The sequence below is a fragment of the Terrapene carolina genome, unplaced genomic scaffold (genome assembly GCF_002925995.2).
Source record: "Terrapene carolina triunguis isolate 2854851 unplaced genomic scaffold, T_m_triunguis-2.0 Scaffold210, whole genome shotgun sequence".
NCBI classification, from domain to species: Eukaryota; Metazoa; Chordata; order Testudines; family Emydidae; genus Terrapene; species Terrapene triunguis.
In genome coordinates this window covers 48539367-48564980 of record NW_020664561.1, presented here as the reverse complement: position 1 = coordinate 48564980, position 25614 = coordinate 48539367, and the positions used below count along the sequence as shown (strand labels likewise).

At 41.3% G+C, this 25614-nt stretch overlaps 1 protein-coding gene across 1 annotated transcript in view; it reads left to right on the top strand.

The window, feature by feature from the left end:
- The window catches only part of LOC112115942 (leucine-rich repeat-containing protein 7), a 243760-nt gene that overhangs the window by 182986 nt on the left and 35160 nt on the right, over window positions 1–25614 (top strand). Inside the window, exons 16-20 of the mRNA XM_029912345.1 lie at window positions 7452–7652; window positions 13549–13660; window positions 13905–14085; window positions 15134–16811; window positions 23352–23501. Coding sequence (XP_029768205.1) covers window positions 7452–7652; window positions 13549–13660; window positions 13905–14085; window positions 15134–16811; window positions 23352–23501 — 2322 coding nt within the window. The remainder of the gene's footprint in view (window positions 1–7451; window positions 7653–13548; window positions 13661–13904; window positions 14086–15133; window positions 16812–23351; window positions 23502–25614) is intronic.

Genomic DNA, 25614 nt, shown 5'->3' with positions numbered 1-25614 from the left:
CCCAGAGCGCCGGGGGCAGGGCGGCGAGAGGGCGGCGAGCCCCGGCTGGGGCTCGGCTCGGCTCTCCCCCCGGCGGCCAGAGCGCCGCGCCGCCCCCCTCCAGGTGCCGCCCCAAGCACCAGCTTGGGTGCTTGGTGCCTGGAGCCGGCCCTGTATACATTTGCAATTACATAATGGGCTGTCGCTGGGTGATGGTGATGGTTGGTGCCAATGGGCTGTCGCTGCCTGGGGGTGGCGCTAATGTTGCCCAGGGCTGGGTGGGGAGCTGGGCTCTGGGTCGGGAGGTGCCTGGCTCAGAGGGGCTGGGCTCGGAGCTGTGGGTCAGGGCTGTGAGGGGGATGGGGTCAGGGGGTGTCCGGCTTAAAGGGGCTAAGCTCGGAGCTAGGGGTTAGGGCTGTAGGGGAGATGGGGTCATGGGGGTGTCCGGCTCAGAGGGGCTGGGCTCGTAGCTAGGGGTCAGGGCTGTGGGGGGAAGGAGTCAGGGGGGTGTCCGGCTCAGAGGGGCTGGGCTCGGAGCTGGGGGTCAGGGCTGCGGGGGGGATGGGGTTGGGGGGTGTCCGGCTCAGAGGGGCTGGACTCGGAGCTGAGGGTCAGGGCTGGGGGGGTGCCCGGCTCAGAGGGGCTGGGCTCAGAGCTGGGGGACAGGGCTGGGGGGGTGCCAGGCTCAGAGAGGCTTACCATGCCGCTTACACCCACCTCCCAGAGCCTCAGCGAGACGTTTCCAGGAGCTCCTGCCGCTCGGCCCGTCGGAGCTCGCAGCCCTGCCCCCTTACCACGCGGCTCCGAGCCGGAGGACCTCAGGCCCCGCCCGAGCCACGCCGCTGCAGCGCTGTCCAGGGCCGCTCCTGGACGCGGCGCGCTGAGGCGCCGGGGGATGGGGGAAGGTGGAGGTGGGGGGGAGCCGCCGACATTTTCTTGGGGGCCCCTGTGGGGCCTGGGGCAAATTGCCCCACTTGCCCCTCCCCAGGCGGCCCTGGCAGTACCCGGTTGGGTTGCACATGCACGGTCCCCAACTCGCACTGCTTCAGGCAGTTAACTGGTGCTGTGCGACCAACCCCCCTCAGTTCCTTCTCTACTGCCTTTGGCTTTGAGTCGGAGCACTTAAGAGCACCTCGCTACATACTTTTTTAAGCCTATTTACTACTGTTATTTAGTTAGGATAGTTAGTTGATTCATTTTTCTTTTTCCCCATCGTCTCTTCTAAAAAATATATTATTTTTTATATTTATTATTATTAGTCTCCTCGTTAGAAGCTGGGTTTCAGTTGATCCTTTAGGCTAGTCAGCCTCTCTGGGGGCAAAAGCCTTCCCTGACAGGAATGCCCCATTCCTCAGGCTTTAATCATTGCCTCACCTGCAGGCTCTCCATACCAGTTTCGGATGGACACGCTCATTGTGTTCGCTGCCTAGGCGAAACACCACAACACAGAAGTGTCCTCATTGCCACAAGTTAACTGCCCGAACAAGAAAGGCTAGAGACTTACAACTTAAACTCCTTCTCATGGAGAAGTCTCTCAGATCGGCGTCTGAGCCCGAAGCCTGGACCCCACCTGGACAAGCCCCACCAACCACGGCTTCTGACAAGGGTCCCTCCACCACCCATGCTTCTGATCAACCCGCTAAAAAAAGTGTCCAAAAAGCGGATAATTACATCCCCAATGCAGGAATTGGCCAAGAAGTGACGTTCCGCAAACAGCATCAGCACCGGCCGCTCAAGGCGCCTAGATAGTGGGACCATCTGGCACCGTCGGTACCGTGAGAGGTAAGGACTCTAAAAGAGCCACCTCAGACACAGGCACTAAGGGGAAATCGAAACCCCATGCCTCGGCACCGATGCAGCCAAAGCCGCGATCAACATACAGCGGCACAGCACTGGTGCAGACTGTGGCTCACTCTTTGACTCCCAATGCATGCTTGGTGCACACACTGGCACAGCCTATGGTCATGACATATACACCATGGCTCCCAACACTGACGATCATGCAGCTTCTGGTGCAGATCATGCAGACATCGCAGCAGTTCCTATGGCACAAAGATCTCTTAGTCAGATCTACATCTGACTCTCCCATCCTTGGCACAGACGCGACCCTGGCATGTTCGCACCGAATCTCCTTGCGACTCCCTCACGCTCCACTCCAGCCTTTTCAAGCAATGATGAGGAAGGACAAATAGATTCTCCTCCACATGCTCCTGCCCACCATGAGCCGCCCAAATCAGGACTCCCTCAGAGGACATATTACATTGATCCCAGACATCGGAACCAGTGGGCAACATACCCCGCACAACAGGGTCTGCCCACCACATCTAGACTAAGTACACAGCAATTGCCGGCACCTTCGGTACCTGAACCTTCAGAACCGACAGGGGAAGTAGAGGAAGAGGGGGAAGTACCCTCAGACCAGGAAGGGGCACTACCTACACACTTGTCGTCATCTTCCCCAGATGACACCATCGTGCCTCCTCCCCCTAATATGGGGGATGATTTCAAGCAATTCCAGGACCTATTTAAAAGGGTGGCTAGCTCTCTGGACATCTCTCTGGAAGAGGTCCAGGTGACACAGCACAAACTAATGGACATTTTGAATACTTCCTTCTTCCAGAATCGCTTTACCTATGAATGATAATAATAGAACCTGCCAAGACCATTTGGCAGACCCCTACAACTGCTCCTCCAACCTGCAAGAGGTCTGACAAAAAATATGTGCCAGCGAAGGGCACAGAATTCATCTTCTTCCATCCGGTGTCCAATTCACTGGTGGTCGACGCAGTCCATGAACGTGGAAGACAACCACAGCCCAAGAACACACCTTATGATAAGGACTAGAAAAGACTCGACTTTTTTGGCCACAAGGCTTATTCTTTGGCTACACTACACTTGTGAGGCCTTGCTGGCGAGGTATGATTATAATAACTACAACAAGTTTTATGAATGTATTGAATTTATTTCTGAAGATAAAAAAGAACAATTTACAGCCCTTGTGGCAGAGGGACAACTCATCTCTAGAACAGCCCTCAAAGCTGCACTGGACTCTGCGAACACAGCTGCAAGATCAGTGGTGACCACAATGGTGATGAGGAGGGCCTCATGCCTCCATCTCTCCGGGATCCCTAGGGAAGTGCAATCCATGGTCAAAAACTTCAGAATACAAACTCTTTGCCACAAAAACTGACAACTCTCCATACACTCAAAGATTCACGGGCGACACTCAGATCTCTGGGGATCTATCCATCTAGACCCAAGAAAAGACAGAGGAGTTATTATGCCCCTCGACGCTACCACCACAACTACGGCAGTATGAATCACAGGGTCACAAACAAAGGCCATTAAGGAGATCACAGGCTACTCCTCCAGCATCTGCGTTGCAGCCATCAACATCCAGGCAACTAATTTGAAGCCTTGGTCGAGGGCCTGAGAACCCCATGTCTGTCTGTCTGCTGGAGACATCTGTTCTCTCCCGACCATTCGGAGATCACCAAGTTCTGTTTTATCCAATCTGGAAAACCATTACATTCGATAGATGGGTGCTAGAAATCATACAAACTGGTTACTCCATCCCCCTTCTTTTAAAACCCCCTATCCATCCTCCCTCCCCATACCTCTTCAGGCACCCCCTCACGTCAGGAGGTAATCTATTTGTCAGGAGGTAATCCACCTCATACATCTAAAAGCTGTAGAACCCATTCCAACAAAACACAGAGGGAGGGGATTTTATTCCCACTATTTTCTCACGGGGGGAAAACAGTTGGGTGGGTGGAGACCCAGACTCGACCTACAGTGACTCAACAAGATTGTGAAGACACAACAATTCAAGATGGTCACATTGGGCACCATAATCCCAGCACTAGAGCTCTCCTGCTGACAAAATAAAACCACCCCCAATGAGGGGTGGTAGCTCCGTTGTCGGGAGAGTCTCTCCCACCGACAAAGTGCTGTCCACACCGGTGCTTTTCGTCTTTAAAACCGACTAAAACATTAAGTCGGTCCCATAAAAGATATTACCTCACCCACCTTGTCTCTTTAATGCAGGGGTAATCAATAGGCGAACCATGATCCAAAACTAGACCAGACACCAGGCTGAGCTCCCATCTCCCTCACTTGGGACTGCTTTGCCTTCCCTGCTGCTGGAGTCTCAGCACTGCTGCCTGCTTTGCAGACCATCTACAGCAGTGGCTCTCAACCTTTCCAGACTACTTTCATGAGTCTGATTTGTCTTGCATACCCCCAGGTTTCACCTCTCTTAAAAACTACTTGCTTAGAAAATTAGACATAAAAATACAAAATGTCAGAGCACACTATTACTGGCAAATTGCTTACTTTCTAATTTTTACCATATAATTATAAAAGAAATCAATTGGAATATAAATATTGTACTTACATTTCAGTGTATAGCATATAGAGCAGTATAAACAAGTCATTGTATGAAATTTTAGTTTGTACTGACTTCGCTAGTGCTTTTTATGTAGCCTGTTGTAAAATGAGGCAAATATCGAGATGAGTTGATGTACCCCCTGGAAGACTTCTGCGTACCCCCAGGGGTACATGTACCCCTGGTGGAGAATCAGTGATCTACAGGTGAGAGGCAATGTGTGGGACTCCCCAGCAGAGAAGGCAAAGCAGCCCCATGTGGGGGGGCGGGAGAAGGAGCTCAGCCAGCCGCCCTGCTGCTTCCTCTCCCCTGAGCTGCAGGGACACATGGAGAGCGGTACCCAGAGCCCACACCCTGGCTTTGTGCCTCCTGTCCCCAAGTGGTCCCCAGAGCTCCCCACCCTGGCTTCATGTCCTCCCCACTCCCATCCTTTGGGGCCAATCCCCAGAGCCCTCTCCAGCCCCTGCTCACTCAGCCAGCCTCTTTCCCTCCCCAGTCCGCTTCCTGTCACCCACTTCTGCCACATTCCGACCTCCCCCATCTCCCCAGGGCTGCTATCTGGAGTCTTCTTGGTCCTTCCTGCTACCCAGAACCTCCTTCTTGCCCCTCTGCTATTCCAGCCCCCAAAGGAGCATTGCACTGCTAGTGGATCATAGTCCAGCAACTTCACCTCCTGGCTCCGAGCTCAAAAGTACTCACATTCACACCTTGCTTTGCTGCCCAGCCCCCAGCCCATACACATTCCTCTCCCACCCCATCTCTGCTATTTGGCTCAATTGGGGGCACGGAGGAATGTTGGGGAGGGGAGCAGCAATGCCATGTGGTTCAGGCCAGTCCCGAGTGTCCCGTTTTCAGTTTAGGGAAATAAAGTCCCCTTACTCTCTGGGCAGGGAGGGTGGGGAGCTGGCAGGTGATCGTGAAGCTTGCGGTGGGTAATCGGGGGTTAGGGGAGGGGATCTGGGTGCAGTCTGGACCTTGATTATACCTTGACCAAGAAATTTGGACCTTTACAAAATATAATTGACTCTATTGTAACCATGCTCTAATGTAACCTCAGTCATTTTTCCAGTAGGAAGGAGGACTAAGGAGAATCACAGAATGCTTTTTGTGAATACAAGTCTGTCACTTAACATGTAGGGGCAGATTTTTGGGGGGAGGGTGCTAGTACCTTGTGCAACTCTAGTGATTTCAGCCGAGTTTCATAACTCAGCACAGAATTTGGTTTGTTATTTGGATATTTAATTAAATAATTGGTATTGGTAACCAATTATTATTGGAGTTGTGCATAACTTTCACTTTGTATCTTTCATACTTGAAATTGACTGTAAATCAGTTATCACCTGCTGAAATATATTTGATATTTGACATTTAAAAAGAAATTCTTCCATTCAGGAATTTAGCACTTTTGGAAGTTTTTTTCCCGCAGTGACATGCTACTTCTGAGGTAGCATTAAATGTAACATAAAAGAATACTAATAGAAAGGGAGTCTAGAATTCATTGTTAATTATTATTCTTAATATCATTTTAATATCAATTATGAAAATACATGCATCCCAATAGATTTTTATCTAGCACAGCTGCCAGTATATTTTTTTACTACTAAATGTTAATACAGGGATAAACTGAATCCTATTGAAGACCATTGTATTGTATGACTTGCCTCTCTTTATGTAGCTCATTTAGATACAGTGTATTTTTCAATACTCCTTGATCATGCATAGACTATATGGCTTGATTCCCAGTCACCCATAAAGTTATATTGTATTCTTGCATTTAAATCATGGCCCAGATTTTGTGGCAAATCAAATGCATAATTTGGCCACATATAAATATTATTTCTTTCAACTGTAAATCAACCAAAGCTTTACCAAGGTTATATTTTACACATCATTTCCAATTTCTTTTTCCTGTGGGAGTACCATATTAACTTGTAATATAGTAATCATACATTTACATTTTGTATTAAAGAGCATGTCAAAACATACCATCTTTAAAATATACTTTATTATAGTAAAGAACTGAATGTTAGTTCCCATAGCTTTTAGTTTTCAAATCAGTCATGTTTTTGAATTTCTAGGACATGCATATCAACAGATGTCTGCTGCATTTGGGGACCTCAGATATATTTTCTACTTAGAAAATTTTCTACTGATCGAAATTAAGATTCTATTATGTATATCTTTAAGGACTTAGTTATGGCACCCTGAGTCACACAAGTAGTACAGGAAATCAACAGGGCTATACAGGACTATCAGGAGTAAGGTACTATTCAGTGTGACTCACTGCTAAGTCAATAAGGATTTATTCTCCTGTTTTTGTTTATGCATAAGAATAGATCTCATTGACCTCAGTGCAAGCTACATGTACATATCAAGGGACAAATAGTTCCACAATGGGTTATATTCTGCTCTCAGTTATTCTGATGTAAATCTAAAATAACTCCACTGAATATAGGAAAATTATTCTGGATTTTCACAGAAGTCGTTAAGAACAGAATGTGATCTGATCTGATAGTGGTCTTGATCTGAGAGTAGAATCTGAACCTCAGTATTCTTACGTGGTAAAAAACTGAACATAAAGGGAAAGATTCTGATCTGTGATTGACATCAGAGGAGTTATACCTCAGATTGACATTAGTATAACTGAAATAGATTCCAGCCCACGGACTTTGAAAATGACTCATGATTAGATCTGGGTGAACTTTTTTAAACAAAGCTTTGTGAATTAATGTTGAATTTGCTAAATTGTTTCAGCAAAAAATAAATGAGTTTAATTTTGACATTTTTAAAATGAATCATTTGGATTTTTTGATTGAAACTGCTGGTTGAATTTTGCTTCAGTTTAATTTTTTTAAAAGGTAAAAATAATGATGTCAAATGAAACAAAACTTTCAGCCACTGAACTGAAAAATCAGTTATTCACACAGCTCTACTCATAATGACAAATGTATGTAGCACATTTCTCAAATATTTTAGTTCACTGCTTGTACATTATACACTTATCCATAGTACTGTAACCATAGATTTAACTTGCATGTTATTTTTATTTCATATTTGTGCTTTAATTCTTTTTATAAATGTTTAGGTTGAAATAAATCTGAAACGTTATCCAACTCCATACCCAGAAGATTTAAAGAACATGGTAAAATCTGTTCAAAATCTGGTGGGCAAAACAAGCCATGGAGTGAGGCCTGAGAACTCAATGCCAGCTGCCAACAGTGAGCAAACTATGAAAGAAAAGTATGAGCACAAGTGGCCTATGGCAACAAAGGAGATTTCAGTGGAGGTAATATTACAAGATTATTGTTACTTTCAAGAGCTCAACAAGGGTTTTAACCTGGCTCCATTACGTGACATTGTTTTATATCTGATCTTAAAATCATAGGCAATTGTTTCTGGTTTTAACTTTTTTTATTAGAATCAGATTAATTTTTCCTAGTTTTTCTCTAAAATTGAGACTCATTTTCTCAGTTTTCAATCTGAGTTGATATAAGGATCTATTCTGCTGTTCATGTGTGTCTGTAACTCTCCTAAATGTTAATGGCAGTGAAATATACATAGCAGTAGCAGAATAGACCATATAATAATTTACATCTCAGTCATATACTCATAAATGTCTTCTTGATTCAGATATGTAATGACAAATCTAATGATTTAGGGCAAGATTCTGTCTTTTACTCACATTGAGTCTGATCCTAAGGTTACTGAAGTCAACAAAAGTCTTTCCATTGACTTCAATGAACTTTACGTCAGGCCCATTGAATAGTATTTACTGAAGAAGTCTCATAGATGTCAATTGGACTACTTATGAAGTAAGGTACTATTCATTGTGAGTGTGAGTTGCGGAACCTGCTCCTTAAAAAATAGATACTTACCAAGAGAAGGTAAGTCCTTATATTGTCCTTATATGGTAAAAGGCTGCAATTCTAGCGTGAACATTGTTGAAAGTTATTTCCAAAATTTAGTACTAGCTATATGGAGCCAAATTCAGAGCTGGTGTAAGTAGGATCAGTTCCTTTGATCTCAGTGGACATTTACTCACTTATACAAAGTCTGAATTTTTTAAACCAATTAATTACAATTTAAAAACACAAATTACAGCTGTGATGATGCTTGCAGTACTTACTGATCATTTTATAACATACCTGGAGAGATCCATGGAAAGCACCTGACACTTTTGGAAGCCCCTATAAAACCCAAATTTTAAAAAGAAAATAAATTAGAAAACAAAGTCACTCAATCTTTATCAAATTTTCTTTTCACCTCTTTGTAATTTAACTGTTACAATTGATGCATTATCCTTGAAAGGTACCACCCTGTGGCCAGCTGTTGCTGTGTAATTACGTTAATTTGTCTTCACTCATTGTGCATGTACCACTGCAGATTGGGTTGTTTTCACACATCCAATAGTCCTAGTAATCATTGCTCCACTCATTGCACTGCTATGTGTGTTTCATTTACAGTGAAAATATTTCCATTTCTTTTGGGCTTGTTCGTATTAAAGCACACTTTAGCACAATTATTTTCCCTTGGGACTGCTTCCACAAATGTTCACAAAATCTAGGTACTGCTTCAGTTGGGTACTTTGATCAGAGTATTCAAAATCAAATAATTTGCTGTTTTCTTTAAAGTCCTTGAATCCAAATGTTATTACTTTTAACTCTCTGAAATACATTCTAATCATTTAACTTTCACCAAATGTTGTTACAATCCTGTTCCTTCAGTCAGGGTATTTGTGCCATTTTGTTCTCATCAACTAGATAAATTTGTATTGTATCATCTAGCTTTGAACAGCAAGGAGCCTGGAGCCCAGGTGGCACCTGGTCCAGAAGCCGGGAGCCCAGGTAGCAGCTGGGCTCCCAGTGGGAAGCAGAGAGCCCAGGTGGCAGCCTGGCAAGGGGCAAGGACCGGGGAGCCTGGGCGGTAGCCCGGTGGGGACTGAGGAGCTGGGTGGCAGCCTGGCTGGGAGTGGGGGGGCAGCAGAGTTCTCAGCGGGGAGCCGGGAGCCTGGGTGGCAGCCCAGCCTGAAGTGGGCATCCTGGGCGGCAGCCCAGTGGGGAGCCAGGAGCCGGGTGACAGCCGGGCTCTAACTGGAGCTCCCCACTCGCCCCAGGGTGACAGCCCGAGCTCTGAGCAAGGTGCGGGGAGCAGGGAGCCTAACAGTCTTTCTTTTCAATTTCACGGTTCCAGCTGGGAGCTGTGAAATTGACAAGCATGACAGCCAACAGCCGATGTAAGTAACATTGTCTACATGGACACTGCGTTGCCCTAACTACACCGAGCTAATCCCTATGCCTCTAGTGAAAGTGGAGTTATTATGTCGATATAGTAGGGCATTTACAAGGGAGCAAGGCTGTAGTGTAGACACTGACACAATTAGGTCAACGTAAGCTGCCTTATATTGACCTAACTCTATAGTGTAGACCAAGCAATAGAAAATCAAGCATTCCAAAAGAGCCACCTGTCTGATTCAGACAACATTCATAACTTGACTTTGGAAATCCCAAACAGGAAGAAGAAAGAAGAACATACAGAAAGTTCAGAGGTACAATAAGAAACTTAACATGCACTGTGCTTCAAAAATTACAGTATATCACAGCTTGAGAATGCTACACATGTACTTTTTCAAAAAGGACATTGGATGATAAGCTTGTATATTGGGGTGGAAACTGACTGATGCATTGGCAAAATGTTATTAAATGATGGCCAGCTTTAAGTTGTGTGTGTATTTATTATGTTGTATAGGAAATACAAAATAGTATAAAGGAACTGTAACTGGCATATCAAAATAATTTAAGGTCTTGAATATATTACAATAAACATGGAGTATGTGTAAGAAACAAATATATATATTTGTTTTGCCAACATTGAGGGACTGACTAAACTGGCTGATAAGGAATCTAAGGAATTTTGAGAGGCATAACTATATGTAAGGCAAAAATATTAAAATATCACTACAGAAGTATAATAGTACTCTCAAGGGACTGTATATGTGGCAATCCTCTCACTTATTTTTGCTTTCACTCATGTTACTAAAAGCAATTAATAAAGTATAAATCTTATAAAACTATGAAAATAAGAGCAATAGTAACATGGTTTCATTTTTAATTAATGAAATTGTGTTTTCGAATATTGCATCTCTTTCCTTTCTTTCATCTTCTCCACAAAGTCATTTACCTCACTATTGATGGAATAACTTTGCCAACGAAGTGCTGGAGACACAGAGTCTCATAGTGCCTCAACCCCCCTCCACCTTCTGTAGCAGAAGTGCTCAGCTACAAGTATACCTCCAGCAAGGCTCAAACCACCTCTCTTCCCCCAACATTCCCTCCATCACTCCTACTTATAAATGCCAATTTTTCCTCCCTCTCCATTCTAACACCACTCATTCTCTCCCTCTCTCTCTACTACCAACTCTTCTCCACCAAATGTCCATTCTTCTCCCCACGACAGATACCGTCATCCCCTCTTCCCCAAACCTGTGTCCACCCTTACCAGAAGGTCTTTTCTGAATCTATCGTCCCCCTAACTCATCTACCGTCCATGTCTCTCACCAAGGCTGTGTCCCACACCAGCCTTCCTGCTCCTTGAAGCAAGGTACCCCCCCACAAGACAATTCCCCAGAGCCTGTGTTCCATCAGAATGCCCCTGATGGGCTGTGTTCCATCAACTGCCTTTCCCAGGGTCTCCCCGAGCTTGGATCCCCATGTAACTCCTCTAGATAGTGTGTTTTCCACTATCTCCCTTCCCACCTTGTGTCCTTCACAAGGTCTCCATGGGCAGTCTCCTCCTCATACCTGAACCATGACCATGTCATGATGGGAAGGGAAGAGGAGAAATACAGAGAACGATCCCTCTTCATATCTCCATTCCTTTCACTTAGCTGCCCTGTTCTGTGATTCCCTAATTTTAATTACCCCTCCGTGGTTCAAGCCACTATCTCACTTCTCTTCTTCCTCTTTCTTGGTTTTTGGTGTTTTCAGAGCATATCTGATAGCTGGTTAGTACAGAAAATCAGTCAGATTGGAGATGTCAGACAGTGCAGCATTTGGGCTCAGTTACATGTATGGAATCATAAAGCTTCTCAAGGAGGGAAGCAGCAACTGTCTGGTTGGAAATGAAAAACAAAGGGATAAATTGGGCTAAAACAGTTCTGAGTGAAGTGAGAGATCATCAAGCAGTAGCAGCTGCTGGGTGAGTGATAATGAACAAATGAATGAGTCTAGAGCATTTCTGACTGGAGGTTGGGTTGTTGACTTAACAAGACAGTTTTATGGTTGAGCTGTGGACAAAGAATCTGATGCTGGAAATGACAGCTGTAAAAGAGGAGCCACGCCCATCTGGGAACAACTGAGAAGGCCCCCCAACCATATATTATTTTACTTTTTAAATTAAATGGGTTCAAGCTTACACAATCTAAGGACTCAATTTGAATTTATTTCACTACTAGGAAGGCAAAAGGGCAGAGTCTAGGAAATCCATTGAGTTAATTCCCCTTACTCTTCCTTATCAGTCCCTAAAATCAAAATATTGTTGCCCCTTTTGACCCGAGCAGCAAGTCAAAGTTTGGGGTCCCGTTGGTGTACCAGTTGGGAGTAGAAATTGGTGGTAGTCAGGTATTTCTTTATGCTGTTTTGTTTATTTACAAAGAATGTACGAAGTCGTCTGTCTCTGACTACAGAAGGAATGAAATAGCACGAAACAGCTTCTTTTGCTTATAGCACCAGGACCATTCTTTCCAGCCTGCACTCCTGACCCAAAAACCTCTCCCCAGGCTTCTTCCAGGGACAGCTATCATACTTTCAATAGCTCCCTTCTGTGTGTGCGGGCATGTGGGTCCTCTCTCTCTCTCTCATTCCTTCTCAGTTTCTTTGTGTCCTGTCTTCCCATACACACACCTGTCCAAAACAATACTCAGCAAAAGCTCCTGGGTGGGTTCATGCACCCCTTTGTCTTATGCTTACAGTTATGTTAACTGAAGGGTGAATTCACACCTATGAACCACAATCCCATAACAAGGTTTCATCCAACTCATACAATATCAGAAACAACACTTAAGGGGGCACCATGGATGACTAGATAGGTGGACTAGGGGACCTGGGTTCTATTCCTGGCTCTGCCATTGATTCACTGTGTGACCTGGGGCAAGTCACTTGATCTCTCTGTGCCTCAGTTTCCTTATCTGTGTTTTGGGATAATAGCGCTTACCTATCTTGGTAAAATTCTTTGAGATTATGGATGAAAAATAAATATGTAAATGCTAGGTATTATAAAACAAGGGTTTTATAAGTAGATCAGAGATGAGTCAGAATCTTTGGGGTTCTATCAGACCATTCAAAGTTCTCCCTGCATTTCCAACCCTAAATTTTCTTTACATTTACAATTTTCTTTGTTTAAATTCTGTGAACCTAGTGAATTTTGATTTTCAAAATGTTTTTCAGTTTAATCCTAATATGAATTATTCTATTAAAGAGAGCTGTAAACTATGATTTCTAAAATAATCTTTCAAGTCATAATTAACCAAAAGTGTCAGAACACATATTTCAACCAATAAAAGCACATGTTTTGTTTAAAAACAGAAACAAATGACTTACTGGTCTAATTCTTTGCAGCAGGGATCGTAGCAGCACACATCTTGTTTGCTCCTTGCATTATGTAGAAAACCTTTTGAAGTTCAGCCAGATTAGCATTTGCTCTCAAAACACAGGGTTGACTTATTAGCCTAAATTCATAGAAAATGCTTTTGGAGCCAAGATAGCTTTTTGGTTCAGTGCAGATGTAGGGACAGTTGAATTTGTAAAGATCTGTCCCATTGTAATCGGAACAAATGAATGAGTTTTTTCTAAATTTTCATTCATTTCTACTTAAATTTTACATTTTTGTAACCTTTACTCCATCAAGAATGTGTGTGTCGTCTTGACACATCTCATAAGTTCTATCTAGTTCATCTGCATGTTCAGAATAAACTCACTATCATCATAATATTATTGCTTTGTTATAATATTTTATGAATAAGTAGAATTGTAGAGTGACAAATTCAGCATGATTAGAATGATATTGTCTGTGCCTGGGTTTATGTAGTTCCATGTTCATGACAAATGTGGTTGTTTCTTCATTGCCTTTTGCAAGTCCACCTTACTATAATTTTATTTTATACTTTGGTATTATTCTCTCTCTCTTAGGATTCCTTTGGACACCCTGCTAATGACATGAGGATAGGAGAACTTCGCCCTTCAATGGCTGAGGCTCCCTTGTACCAACCCAAACTTGTTCTTCTGGGTAAAGAAAAGAAAGGTATTACAGTATCTTGACTCCCAAAGGTGTTCAGCGAAGGCATGTTTAATGCATGCAGCTAGATAGATGAGCTAGAAGTAATACATTGTGCTGGGATGTATTGGATACGACACTCTGATTTGCAGATATCTTACAAACATGTTTTTAAATATATGCATAATATCAGTTTGAACATTTATTTTTCCAGAACGTTTAGTTTCCGAATGCTCCAACCCCACATAATGCTTGTTCTATTTTATTTCAGAATCAACAGACGAATCTGAAGCAGATAAAATCCACTGTCTCAATAACAGTGTTTCCTCAGGCACTTACTCAGACTACTCACCTTCCCAAGCTTCCTCAGGGTCCTCTAATGCTCGTGTTAAAATGGGGTCCTTGCAAACAACTGCCAAAGAAGCAGTGAATAATTCTTTGTGGGGTAACAGGTGTGTATATGTTTACTGGGTCTGATTCTCTGTTGCCTCTCACCTTGTGTAATCATATACAGCTGGGCAAAGTGAGGTCATACTGCGTATTTAAGGCTGTCAAACAAGAAGAGTAGCATTTTACACTCATTTTTCCCTGGCGGCGATAACAATACAAGGTGAAGAAAGTGGGGAGTCAGGTTCTCTGTTATATTTTCTAAAGTGAAATAACCACATACTGAAAGTGCATAGTAAATTGCTATGCTATAAGGTTTGCAGACAATAAGCCTAGATCCTGAGCTGCAGCTGAGGAGTCTTGGCACACTTTAGGATTGACAGAATGCTTGTAACCTTTATACTCCCCCAGCCCTCAGTTTGTCCTGAGAAGACCCCTGCACAAATAAGAAGCCTGAAAGCTGCTTTAATTTTCACTGGCTATCAACAGCCTCCAGGGGACTATTCTAGCAGCTGGGGATTGCCAGGGCATGGGGATACCGAGTCACTTCTTCTCTACCCCCAGCCATGCCCCTACACTGGCAACACAGAATAGAAACTGCTACAGCAGTTCTTTGCCACCAAAATGTGCCCTACACATGGGGAATCCTCCATATCATTAAGCTTGCTTTATGGGGATGCCATTGCATTGCTGCAGAAGCACAAAGCTGTCCAACTGGACAAGAGGATCAGGGCCATTGTGCACCAAATTTTCAGAAGCTTCGTTTTTCAGCCTGGAATTGTGTTAATTCCTGGATTTATGTCAGCAGAGGCTTTTATAGCTGAATTATTTTGTGCAGAGTTACCCACTTTGCTGAAAAATAAGTTATATTACATACAAAAAATATTAAAACAATTATTTAGGTTGAAAAGCTAAGCCCTCAAAAGTTAGAAAATGCCAGATTTCATGACAAAGCACTGGCATAATTTATATATATTGTAATATAATCCAAAGGGCTAGATATACATGAGAAAACATTAGGATGTTTTGTAAGAATTTCTTTCTGCTGATTGCTCACTTATTGTAATAGAGGCCCAGATAGTTTTCATTGCATTTTCTTTTTACTTTTTGCAGGCTTGCGCAGTCTTTTCCACAGCCTCTTGAGACAAAGCCATTACTCAGTCAACTAGAGTCTGCTCCAGTGGGAAATCTGCAGCAGCGCAGTGACAGGCATCCAATGAGTGACACTTTTGCTGACAGCTGGAATGATACCCCACACTATGATAACACAGGGTTTGTTGCAGAGGAGAGCACAGTGGAGAATCCTAGCACTAACCCTCTCTTATGCTCTAAATCTAGAAGCACATCTGCTCATGGACGCAGGCCTTTAATTAGACAAGACAGGATAGTTGGCATTCCCCTGGAACTTGAACAGCCTACACTCAGAAACACACCTGAATCAGAAGTGCCTCCTCCCAATCCTTGGCAGAATTGGACCAGAACTCCAAGTCCTTTTGAAGATAGGACAGCTTTTCCTTCTAAATTGGAGAGCACCCCCACCACCAGCCCTTTGCCTGAAAGGAAAGATCATATCAAAGAATCTCCTGAAGCAGCTAGCACTTTTTCTCCAGGAGTAGCATGGGAGTATCATGATTCAAATGCTAACAGAAGTCTTAGTAATGTCTTTTCACATATTCATTGCCGTCCAGAGTCTTCTAAAAGTGTTATTGCAATGAGCAAGAGTACAGAGAGGCTTTCCCCAATGATGAGAGATTTAAAAACTAGTAAATTTAAGAAGTCGCAAAGTATTGATGAGATAGACATTGGTACATATAAAGTTTATAATATTCCATTAGAAAACTATGCATCCCGTAATGACAATGCAGGAACCCATGAAAGACTAGATAAAATGATAGGACAGGAGCATGGTATGTCTAGTATGTCTCGTAGCCAATCTGTACCAATGCTAGATGATGAGTTGCTGAGTTATGGAAGTGTTAAGGTACAGCAGCAGCAAAAGCCTTCTGTTACCAAAAAAGTCTATCAGTTTGACCAAAGCTTCAACCCTCAAGGAGCAGTGGAAGTTAAAGCAGAAAAGAGGATACCACCACCTTTTCAACACAATCCAGAATATGTTCCCCAGCAGAGTAAAAACATTGCCAAGGATTTGGTTAGTCCAAGAGCCTATAGAGGCTATCCCCCCATGGAGCACATGTTTTCATTCTCTCAGCCTTCAGTTAATGAGGAGGCTGTTAATGCTCAGTTCTCAACCCAGGGATCAAGGTCAGGATTTTTGAGAAGAGCTGATTCATTGGCAAGCTCCACTGAAATGTCAATGTATAGAAGAGTAAGCGAACCTCATGAACTGCCTCAGAGTGATAGGTATAGCAGACCTCAGTATAGAGCAGCTATGGAACGCCAAAGCAGTATCTCAGTGTCTGAAACCCAGTTCCTCAAAAGAAATGGCAGGTATGAAGATGAACACCCTTCATATCAAGAAGTGAAAGCCCAGTCTGGAAGTTTTCCGGTTAAAAACCTTACACAAAGGAGGCCATTGTCTGCAAGAAGCTACAGTACAGAGAGTTATGGTACATCTCAGACTAGGCCAGTTTCAGCTCGGCCTACAATGGCAGCTCTATTGGAAAAGATACCATCGGACTATAACTTGGGTAACTATGGTGACAAGCCTTCAGATAACAGTGATGTAAAGACAAGGCCTACCCCTGTGAAGGGAAATGAGAGCTGTGGTAAAATGCCTGCAGACTGGAGACAACAGCTACTTAGACATATAGAAGCTAGAAGGTTAGACAGGGTATGTTTGGCATTTCTCTGGAATTAATGCTCTAGTTTTATATTTTAATATTTCTAAGTATGTGCATGTATAGTGGTGAATATACAAATTTCTGATTCTGAGATTCCCTGTATTTGTGTTAGGAGAACTCATCTGTGAAGGATTTTGTTGACATAAGATATATAATCAATTAGTATTGGGGGTTCTTGGGTAAATGATTTATGGAGGCTTATGTATAAAAGTGTTTGGTACCAAAAAACCTGCTTTATTTAGTTACTATTTTGGAACTGCCTGAAACACTATAACCATAATTTCTATCAAAGAGCAGTATCAGCAATAGTAGAAGATTCTGAAATAAAACTAGAAAGGACTGAATCTTAGTGGAAAAATCTCAACTCTCCTGTTTTTTAATTTCCCAAAATAATATCACTAAACTTTTACCCATACAATAAGTAGGAAGAATTTTAAAAACAAATTCAGAGAATAGAAATAAGATTGAGAGTAGATGATCTGGATGGAATTACTGTCAACGTAAACCTGTAGAAAATAAATCCATTCTGAATCCATTAGTGCAGTTAGCCAAAACAAGGTGTCTGGGATACCCAAGAAGGGTTTCAGTGGCCAATGATTTCAAATCCTAGCTTAGTTTGTTGCTATTGTAAATTTAAATCCCACTGGTGTAAATTAATTGAATTATGTTACTAACCAAGATCAGAATCATGCCCCATAATTTCAAAAATAATTTTAAAATTGTGTAGGGTATTTTATGCAACATATCTCCCTATTAGGTAAAACAGTTCATAGCAGCAAAAGCAAAAAATTGTAAGGAAACTATTACAAAAACTTTTCCCTACTGTTTTGAGTGAATGTATTTTAAAACTGTATTTGCTTGACTTTTTTGTGTTCTCAGACTATTGGACACAGTCTTCTTCAGTCCCTCTGTGATTTTGAATGCCCTTTCCCCAGTAGTTTGTGGCCAATAGTCATTTCCAACTCACTTCCTACTGAAGGATGCTAAACTGGGAGGGCCAGATGCATACCTTGATGGAACTCTGGGGAGTGAATGTAAACAACAATGTTACAGCTCCTCTATAACCTTCATGGAAAAATGTGAAAATTAATAATGGCTAGTGGGTGAGAATGCACTGCTGAAGAGTGACCAAACAAACAAAGAGTCTTAAAATGGCCTTTTTCTTCCCTCATAGCCCCTTCATCAGCCTCCTCCTTTCTCCACCAGAAAAACTATTATACTATGTAGACTACTAATCTGGTTTAAAATTTAATTTTTACTTTAAAATATGGAGTTCCCAATTCAGCTTTGTCAGAGCTATTTCATGGTGTATCTTAGGAAAAAAATGAAGAAACTTTTCAAAACTCATTTAGATGGCAGTATAGGTACCAAGATTTTCAATTTTTGGTCTTAACTCCACTTAAAAAGTAGAGTAAGGATCTGACTCTGGCTGTACCTTTAGGAAGTGCACAGCACAGTTTGGGGAGGAGGGACCAAATATGGCTTTATGCCACCCACCTTTGCATCTGTGACACTTTGGTTTCAACCCAGATCAGTAAGAGGTGTGTCACCACTTGCCTTGCAACTCTGGGTGCCTTAAATGCTATGACTCACAGCCCTGACACCAACAGCCTGAACACAAGCATGCATGTCAGACCCTAACTTCCACTGCTTAGTTACTGTTTGCCAAGTGACCCAAGACCCTCCCAGTCCTGAATTTCCCCCAAACCATCTGCTCTGTAGTGTCCAGTCCTTCTGACTGTAGCACTCATAGAATCTTATTAAGTTCATTGCTCCTTTAAAGAGACTATACTCTGCAGCTCATTAATCTAACTGGGGTTTGACAAACACTGTTATTTCAATCACAGCACTGGTCGGTTTAGATAAAAGGTAAAAACAAGCTTATTCAATTAAAAAGAGAGAGGTTTAAGTGAGGATAAGGGGTAAAAATAGAAAGGGTTACCAAAAAACAAAAGTCAAAATATGCTTTATAATGGCTAAGATCTAACTTAAGCTACAGTCTTCAGTGAGGAAACTACCTTGTATAATCTTCCTTTTCCAGCAGTCAGTGACTAGCTCTTAGGATCCCCACAGAGTCCAAGACGCTGGTTTTCCTTGTCTCCTCAGGTGAAGAATAACTTAGGGGTTTTCTGCTCCTCTCTTTATAGTCCAGTAAACCTTTGAAAAGTATATCTCAAGGTTCATTGACCCTTCTTTGAAGGGCAGGAAGGCTTCCTGGGGGTTCAGTCTCCATCTCCCGCTGAAATTGTGATTGCTTTTTCCCCACTTGCACTCCTTGTGGCTTTGTTTGCCTGGCATGCAAATATGCTTTTGTCTTTGGTCACACCTTACTCAATTTAGATGAAATACACATGCAAGCAGACGCAACCTCATTCCTTTGTCTGGGGGTTGGGAAGACTGTTTTATCAACTCCTCCTGATATGCCTGGTTTAAACACGTTTTAGTCATAACTCGAGGAAATCTGTGTAATCCCTTGTGGGTTGACAGTACATACATCATGCAAGAATATTAATGATCAGTGAGTTATTCGTTTTCCAGAGATATATTACATACCACCTTTTAAATCTATATCATGACGAGTGTTGGCTGTAGTGAGTATGTCAGGCCTCATAGGAGTTGCTGACACAGAGTAGTGAACACCCAAAGGGCCTCTGTGTCACAGCATACTTCAGATTCTTGGCTGCTCTAGTGTCGAAAATGGTCCCCAGCGAGGATGACTATATTTCCCAAAGGGAAAATGGGAAAATCGCCCAAGTCTCTCATCCAATCCCCCAGGCAGAGCTGGTCTGAGCTGCTTTCCTGAGTTCCCTCCTGCATGCAGGGCTGTCCCAAGCCACCTGGCACCACTGCTCGCCTGAACCCCACTGTGTGGGTCTGGCGTTTGCCGCTCACTCCCCCAAGGGTTGCCAACCCTCCAGGATTGTCCTGGAGTCTTCAGGAATTAGACTAATCTTTTATTAAACATTATGTCATGTGATGAAACCTCCACGAATACATCCAACCACAATTGGCAAGCCTACTCCTGCCTCCCCGAACATTCTTCCATGCCCCATTGGGTAGGGTGCCCCACTTTTGGGGCAAAACTGGGCATTTGTCCCAAAAATCAGGACACCCCGGGTAGGGCTTAAAAAGGGGACTGTCCTGGCCAAAATGGGATGTATGGTTACCCTATCCCCAGCATAAATTGTATAGTTAACATATTATACCCTATCTTGAATGATCTATGTGCTGCAACATAGGCCATAATCTCCATAGTGCCATGCATTATAGACTTTACCCCTGGCATCCCCATTTGCTGGAGATTGCAGGGAGGACAGCATAAGGGCATGCAGGGAATTCTTCTGTGGCCCCATAAGGTGCTTATTAAGCCCTACTGTGCTGCCACAGCCCAGAGACAGAAAATCTGTTCTTAAAGTTTCATAGCACCAAAGCTACCTCTGAAGCACAGCTGAGTGCCACATTGGCTAAGGAGAAACATGGAACGTTTCCCACTGATGTCTCACCGCTTGAACCCCTGATGGTCACATTTTAAAGGATACTTGTGCATCCTTTGTCAGACAGACCTGCAAGAAAAACAGGCACCCTGGCTGCTGTGAATTTTTACTTTCAAATGAAAGGTAAATTACCTACTTTCCATAGAGGCTCAACTACCTCCAAATCTTGGCAACTAGACTTAGACTTTATCTTTGATGTCTAACGGCCAACACTCTTCAAATGGCCACATTTGTGGGAAATAACTTGTTTTCCCTCCATCCAGATTAGGATTCAGTACTCCCAGTTTAGTTTTGTAAGTAAAGCTTCAATTTTAAAGCAGGGTCAATATTTGAAAAACACCAAAGCCAGGCTGGAAGAGGAAAGAAGGAGTTGCTGGGGGATGGTGACTACAGGCTAAAGCAGTATTGCCTTTAAAAATAAAATTAAACTAGGTAATTAAAAAAATTATACTGTTTTTCCTCTTCCTTTTTTTAAAACCAATCTAACTTACATAAAGGATGGCTGGATAGTAGATTTGTTTTTTATATAAATGAGATGATTTTTAATAAGGGTTCAAATTCTGCTCTCATTTACAGATGTGCAATAGGGGTATAATTTAATGCAGAATATGGTCTGTGGTTGGTAATGTATCATTCATGACTTATTGGGGTTTCAAACATGACATCACTTTTTTTTTTTTTTTTTTAAAGGTCAAACCAATGAAAACTACTAACTAGAGCTGGTCAGAAAATTGATTTTCCATCCCTCAAAAAATTTTAGATTGTGAAAAAAATTCATTCTGAATTGGGACATAAAGCCGAAATATTTTGCAGAACAAAACTCGGGGGAAAAATTGTTTAGGGTCACTCAAAATGTTTTGTTTTGATATATATGAAGTTTTCAATTTTGATTCCCCTTTTATTTTTATAAAAATAAAGTAAATTTTAAATGAAAAGATGTTTTGAAATGAAAAATCAAAACTTTGTTCTGAAAATTTTGAAATTGGATGTTTTGACATTTTCAAAATGATTTCCAATTTTTAAATGAAATTTCACTGAAATCCATACAATTTCACAAAAAAATCAGTTTAATCAAAATGGTATTTTCTAAATGAAAACTCTTTTAACAAAAATTTTCTAGTCAGTTCTACTTCTGACAATCACTAACAGAAGCCATATTAAAGTAAATAATTGATTGGTCGAGGTTTTGAAGACAAACTCATTATGACTTTTCTTCTCCAGCTTTGGGATGGTAGTGGCTTTCAGAAGTTCTTCACACATGACTCCATTGCCTTTAATATGCACTCTTCATTGAAAAACTAACTCAGAAAGCTTAATTCTTTTGATTTCCAGGAGTCCTTACCAAAAAAAAGAAAGAAACCTGCTAATGGTCTTGTCAGAAGTGATATGGGTGTAGTGCTGAAACCCTACCATTTCAGTAATGCTCAGAGAGCATTGAAAGGCTCTGGATACTGTTTGGCAATAGTGTACTACAAATACATCATCACTTTTTAAAAAGAGGGAAAAAACATAAGTAAACTGTCAAAAGTGTATTCTAACCCTCATTGGTGTTTTTAGGGAGCAATATTAAACCTGTAGCTTATTTAACTTTGTAATGGTAGCATTGGATATGCACAATTATTGCTTTTCAGTGTGGAGATTATTGTTATACCCATTTAGCTGTAGAAAGATGAGCATGTTTATTTTCCATGCAAAATCTAGTACTGATGATATAATATTTCTATGCATGGTTTGACTATCCAGCAAAAAATACACTTTATAAGTATGGGCTTGTTTCATAAACCAAAGCGGCTTTGAAAAACTGCTGTGGTCTGATGTGTAAATTATATGCATTTATAAAATGTATCCAAATACATAATTTATGCTGGATCTTAACAACTCTGAAGTCAAGATACCCATTGCTATTCGTGTACTAAAGAATGATGCATGTTAAAATAACATTAAGGCTCAAACAGACAAACTTAAAAAAATTTATCTTGAAGACTGAAACTTCTTCCTTACCTCCATTGCTGTACTTGTGGTATGTAAAATTACTCCTTGTTTGGAGACCACATAATACCTAATCAAAATGTGGTATCTTAAGGTCAGAGGTTTCAGGCAAAACTTTGTATTTTCTGGATTTTGTTGGTTTAGGACACACTTTACAATTATTTTAAATATTTGTGTTTGGTGTAAGGAATACATTCATTCATATAAAGCATGCAGTGAAGATCCTGATTAATTAAATTAGGTTCATATTGATTAATGCAATTGAAAGTGATCTAATATATAGTAAATTTGCAGCATACAGTCAGAGAGTGAGACTGTGACCATAACCATACTTTGCACAAGATCAGTTTTATGGACCAATCTTTATGGAGATATAGGAAGTGTAACAAACTTCATGTTAAAGGTCTTTGCTCCAGATGAAAACATATTGTGCTAACTGATGGAATCCTCAACCCAAACATATCAGGTTGCCTGTGCAGCTGGTTTGTAGCTGCTAATAAAGGAAATGGGCAGTAGTGGATCCAGCCAGTTGATCCTGTCATGTGGAATTTTGGTCCATTTAGTCCATGCGTGCACAGACCCATTCACTGTGTGTCTGTCCCAACCAAAATCCTCTTTTCCACAAAGAGCTGCCTTGGGGATCAATTAAATAGCAAACAAGATGGTACAGAGACCTCTTGTATGAGTTTTCCTGCTATTACTTCCCTGCACTTCAGATACACAGATTTTTGGGAGTGTAGGGCATCCCTGGTCCTATATCCATAAAAGGATTTGTACCATACAATATACCACAGTTTTCAGACTATAGGTATAAAAAATATTTCATTTGCTATCAGTGTTATAGTCTTTTTATGGTATCCATTTTATGTATAACCTGTACTATATGTGCTTTTATTCAACTGAATGCATGCATCAAAAAGCTACTTATTTCTTGGTATTGTTTGTTTGCTTTAACTAAAACCTGTGAAGTTAACCATGTTTGTGCGATACTTAATTCAATGAGCATGTGTGTTCATATCCTGTCACGTGGTTATTTCCTCTACTCAGACCGCTGCTTACAAACACCACACTGTTAACCTTGGCATGCTGCACTCTGGAGGTTTGTCAGCAATGCATGCAGGCAGAAGCATGACTTTAAACTTGCAGACTAGATCTAAATTTGAAAACCAAATTCAGCAAGAGCTACCTCTACCAAAAGTAAGTATGGGATAGCCAGTATATACCAACACCACAGAATAAATTAATACCCTTTGCTTTTTCCTGCTTTAGCTTTTCATGCTTATACTCTGTAATCAGTCCAAAAAGCAAAGATGCTAGTACCATAGTTTACCTAGTTAATAACCTTGCTTTTTGGATTAACCAGCTCACATGGTTGTCATTGCTGCTTTCTGCTCTTGTGTTGCAGACTAATGTTATCCTGATTATATGTTCTGGGAATAGAGCTGGGATTATGTTTCATGTTGTAGATGTTTAATCCTAGAAATGATACTATAGACTTTTTTTTTTAAGAATGTATGTAGATTACATCACAGGAGCCAGGGTTTTCCACTTTCCACTAATTTATCTGAAACAGCACTGACATGCTTTGAGCCCCTACTAGCGACAATTACAGTATTTTTAAATTTTAGTTTTAAGTTTTGGGGATATAGAAAAGCAAATTAGTGTTCTCAAACTTTTCAGTTTCTGATTTCATACCTATTATTGATATATTGATGCATGTATATATGTATCATACACACATATAAACATCTACTAATCTACATGGTTCATGAAAGAAGAAGCTATAACAAGATAAAGTAGAATATTACCCATTAAAATCTTGCCAAAATATTCATAGCATTATGTAGAAGGGACTGTAGTCTCAGCTTTAACATATGTGAGTAGTCTCACTGAAGTAAGGATAGGTCCCTGCAAGGAATAATTTTGACATAAAATTCCAAACAGTCATATTATTTATGCATATGCATATGAAATCAATGTGACTACTCACATGCTCTGACATTAGCCCATGTGGCTTAAGAGTTTTGCTGAACTGGAGTCTAACAAGCCTGATCTAACTATTAATACATATAGTGTATTGTATTTCCCAGCCACTAAGCAAACTGGTATATTTCAACAGTACAAATACACATGTTGTATTGCCAAGCTGCACCTAATAACTTATCCTTTCACATTTGGTTAGTTTCTTATGCCCCTCACTCTCTGATTATCCAGAGTATTACAAACCTTCATATTTGTACTTGTACATCTCCAGTGTGGCACAATTAATGACAATTGGCATCTTAAATATAGGTGTACTCACTTAGAAAAGGAGTTTTCCAGCATTTATCATATTTTTTTTCTTTCAAAGACTGTTGCTATATCTTTGGGTGATATATTAATTCTTGTTCCAGGTCTTTGCAAGGAATCACTTTGACATGTAATTCCAGACAGCCTTAGTATTTTATGCATGTATATTTAAGAATGAGGTATTTCATATGTCATGCACATCAAGAATTTTAGGTCATATGCTATACTTGACTTTAATGCATTCAGGTCAATGGGGAGTTATATGTATGGATCAAGGTGATATATGACCCCACGTGCATATTCATGTGACCTAAGGACTCTCCAACTAAGGACTCTCCAAGCTCTTCTTACTCTAATATTCCTTCTGTTAAGCACTCAATCACAATCTGCTACATGCCACCATAAAATCTCATCTTAAAAAATGTGGAAGAATGATATTCTCTTACTATACAATATGCAAAGCAAAGACAAAGTTAGTACTGATGTAATACTTTGAATTTCGAATACTGCTTATGTCTATTCCTTGATATCTTCTAGAACATTTTGCATTTCTGGCTGCAGGACATAAATAACTTGTGAACTAAATGTTAAACTATAAATCTTCCAATGGCTCTGTGTAGATCTTTGAAAGGTGTCTACTGGAAATTCTGGAATTGTCTGCAAGTGTGTTGTGGATTCAGACTGTTTTCATAGAAAATGTTGATTCAGTTTTTATTCAAAGAAGGGTAATACAGTAGAATGTTTATAACTAAACATAAGTCACTTGAAATTCTCACATTCAGAATGCATATCTCACAGGGAAAAAGATTGCTTACATATATCAACCTTTTCTTTCTGAAAACTGAATGCCTGTGGGCAATCCACACCCGTGGAGCCTGCAAATTTAATGACTGTGGCAGCTTTTGCTGTGTTCTCTCTGACTTGTTGTTTAAGATTTTTTTATCATTATCCTGGTTATTAAAATAACCTTTACTTCATTTTGCAGGTGTCTCCACATCTAGACAGATTGAAACAACACCAT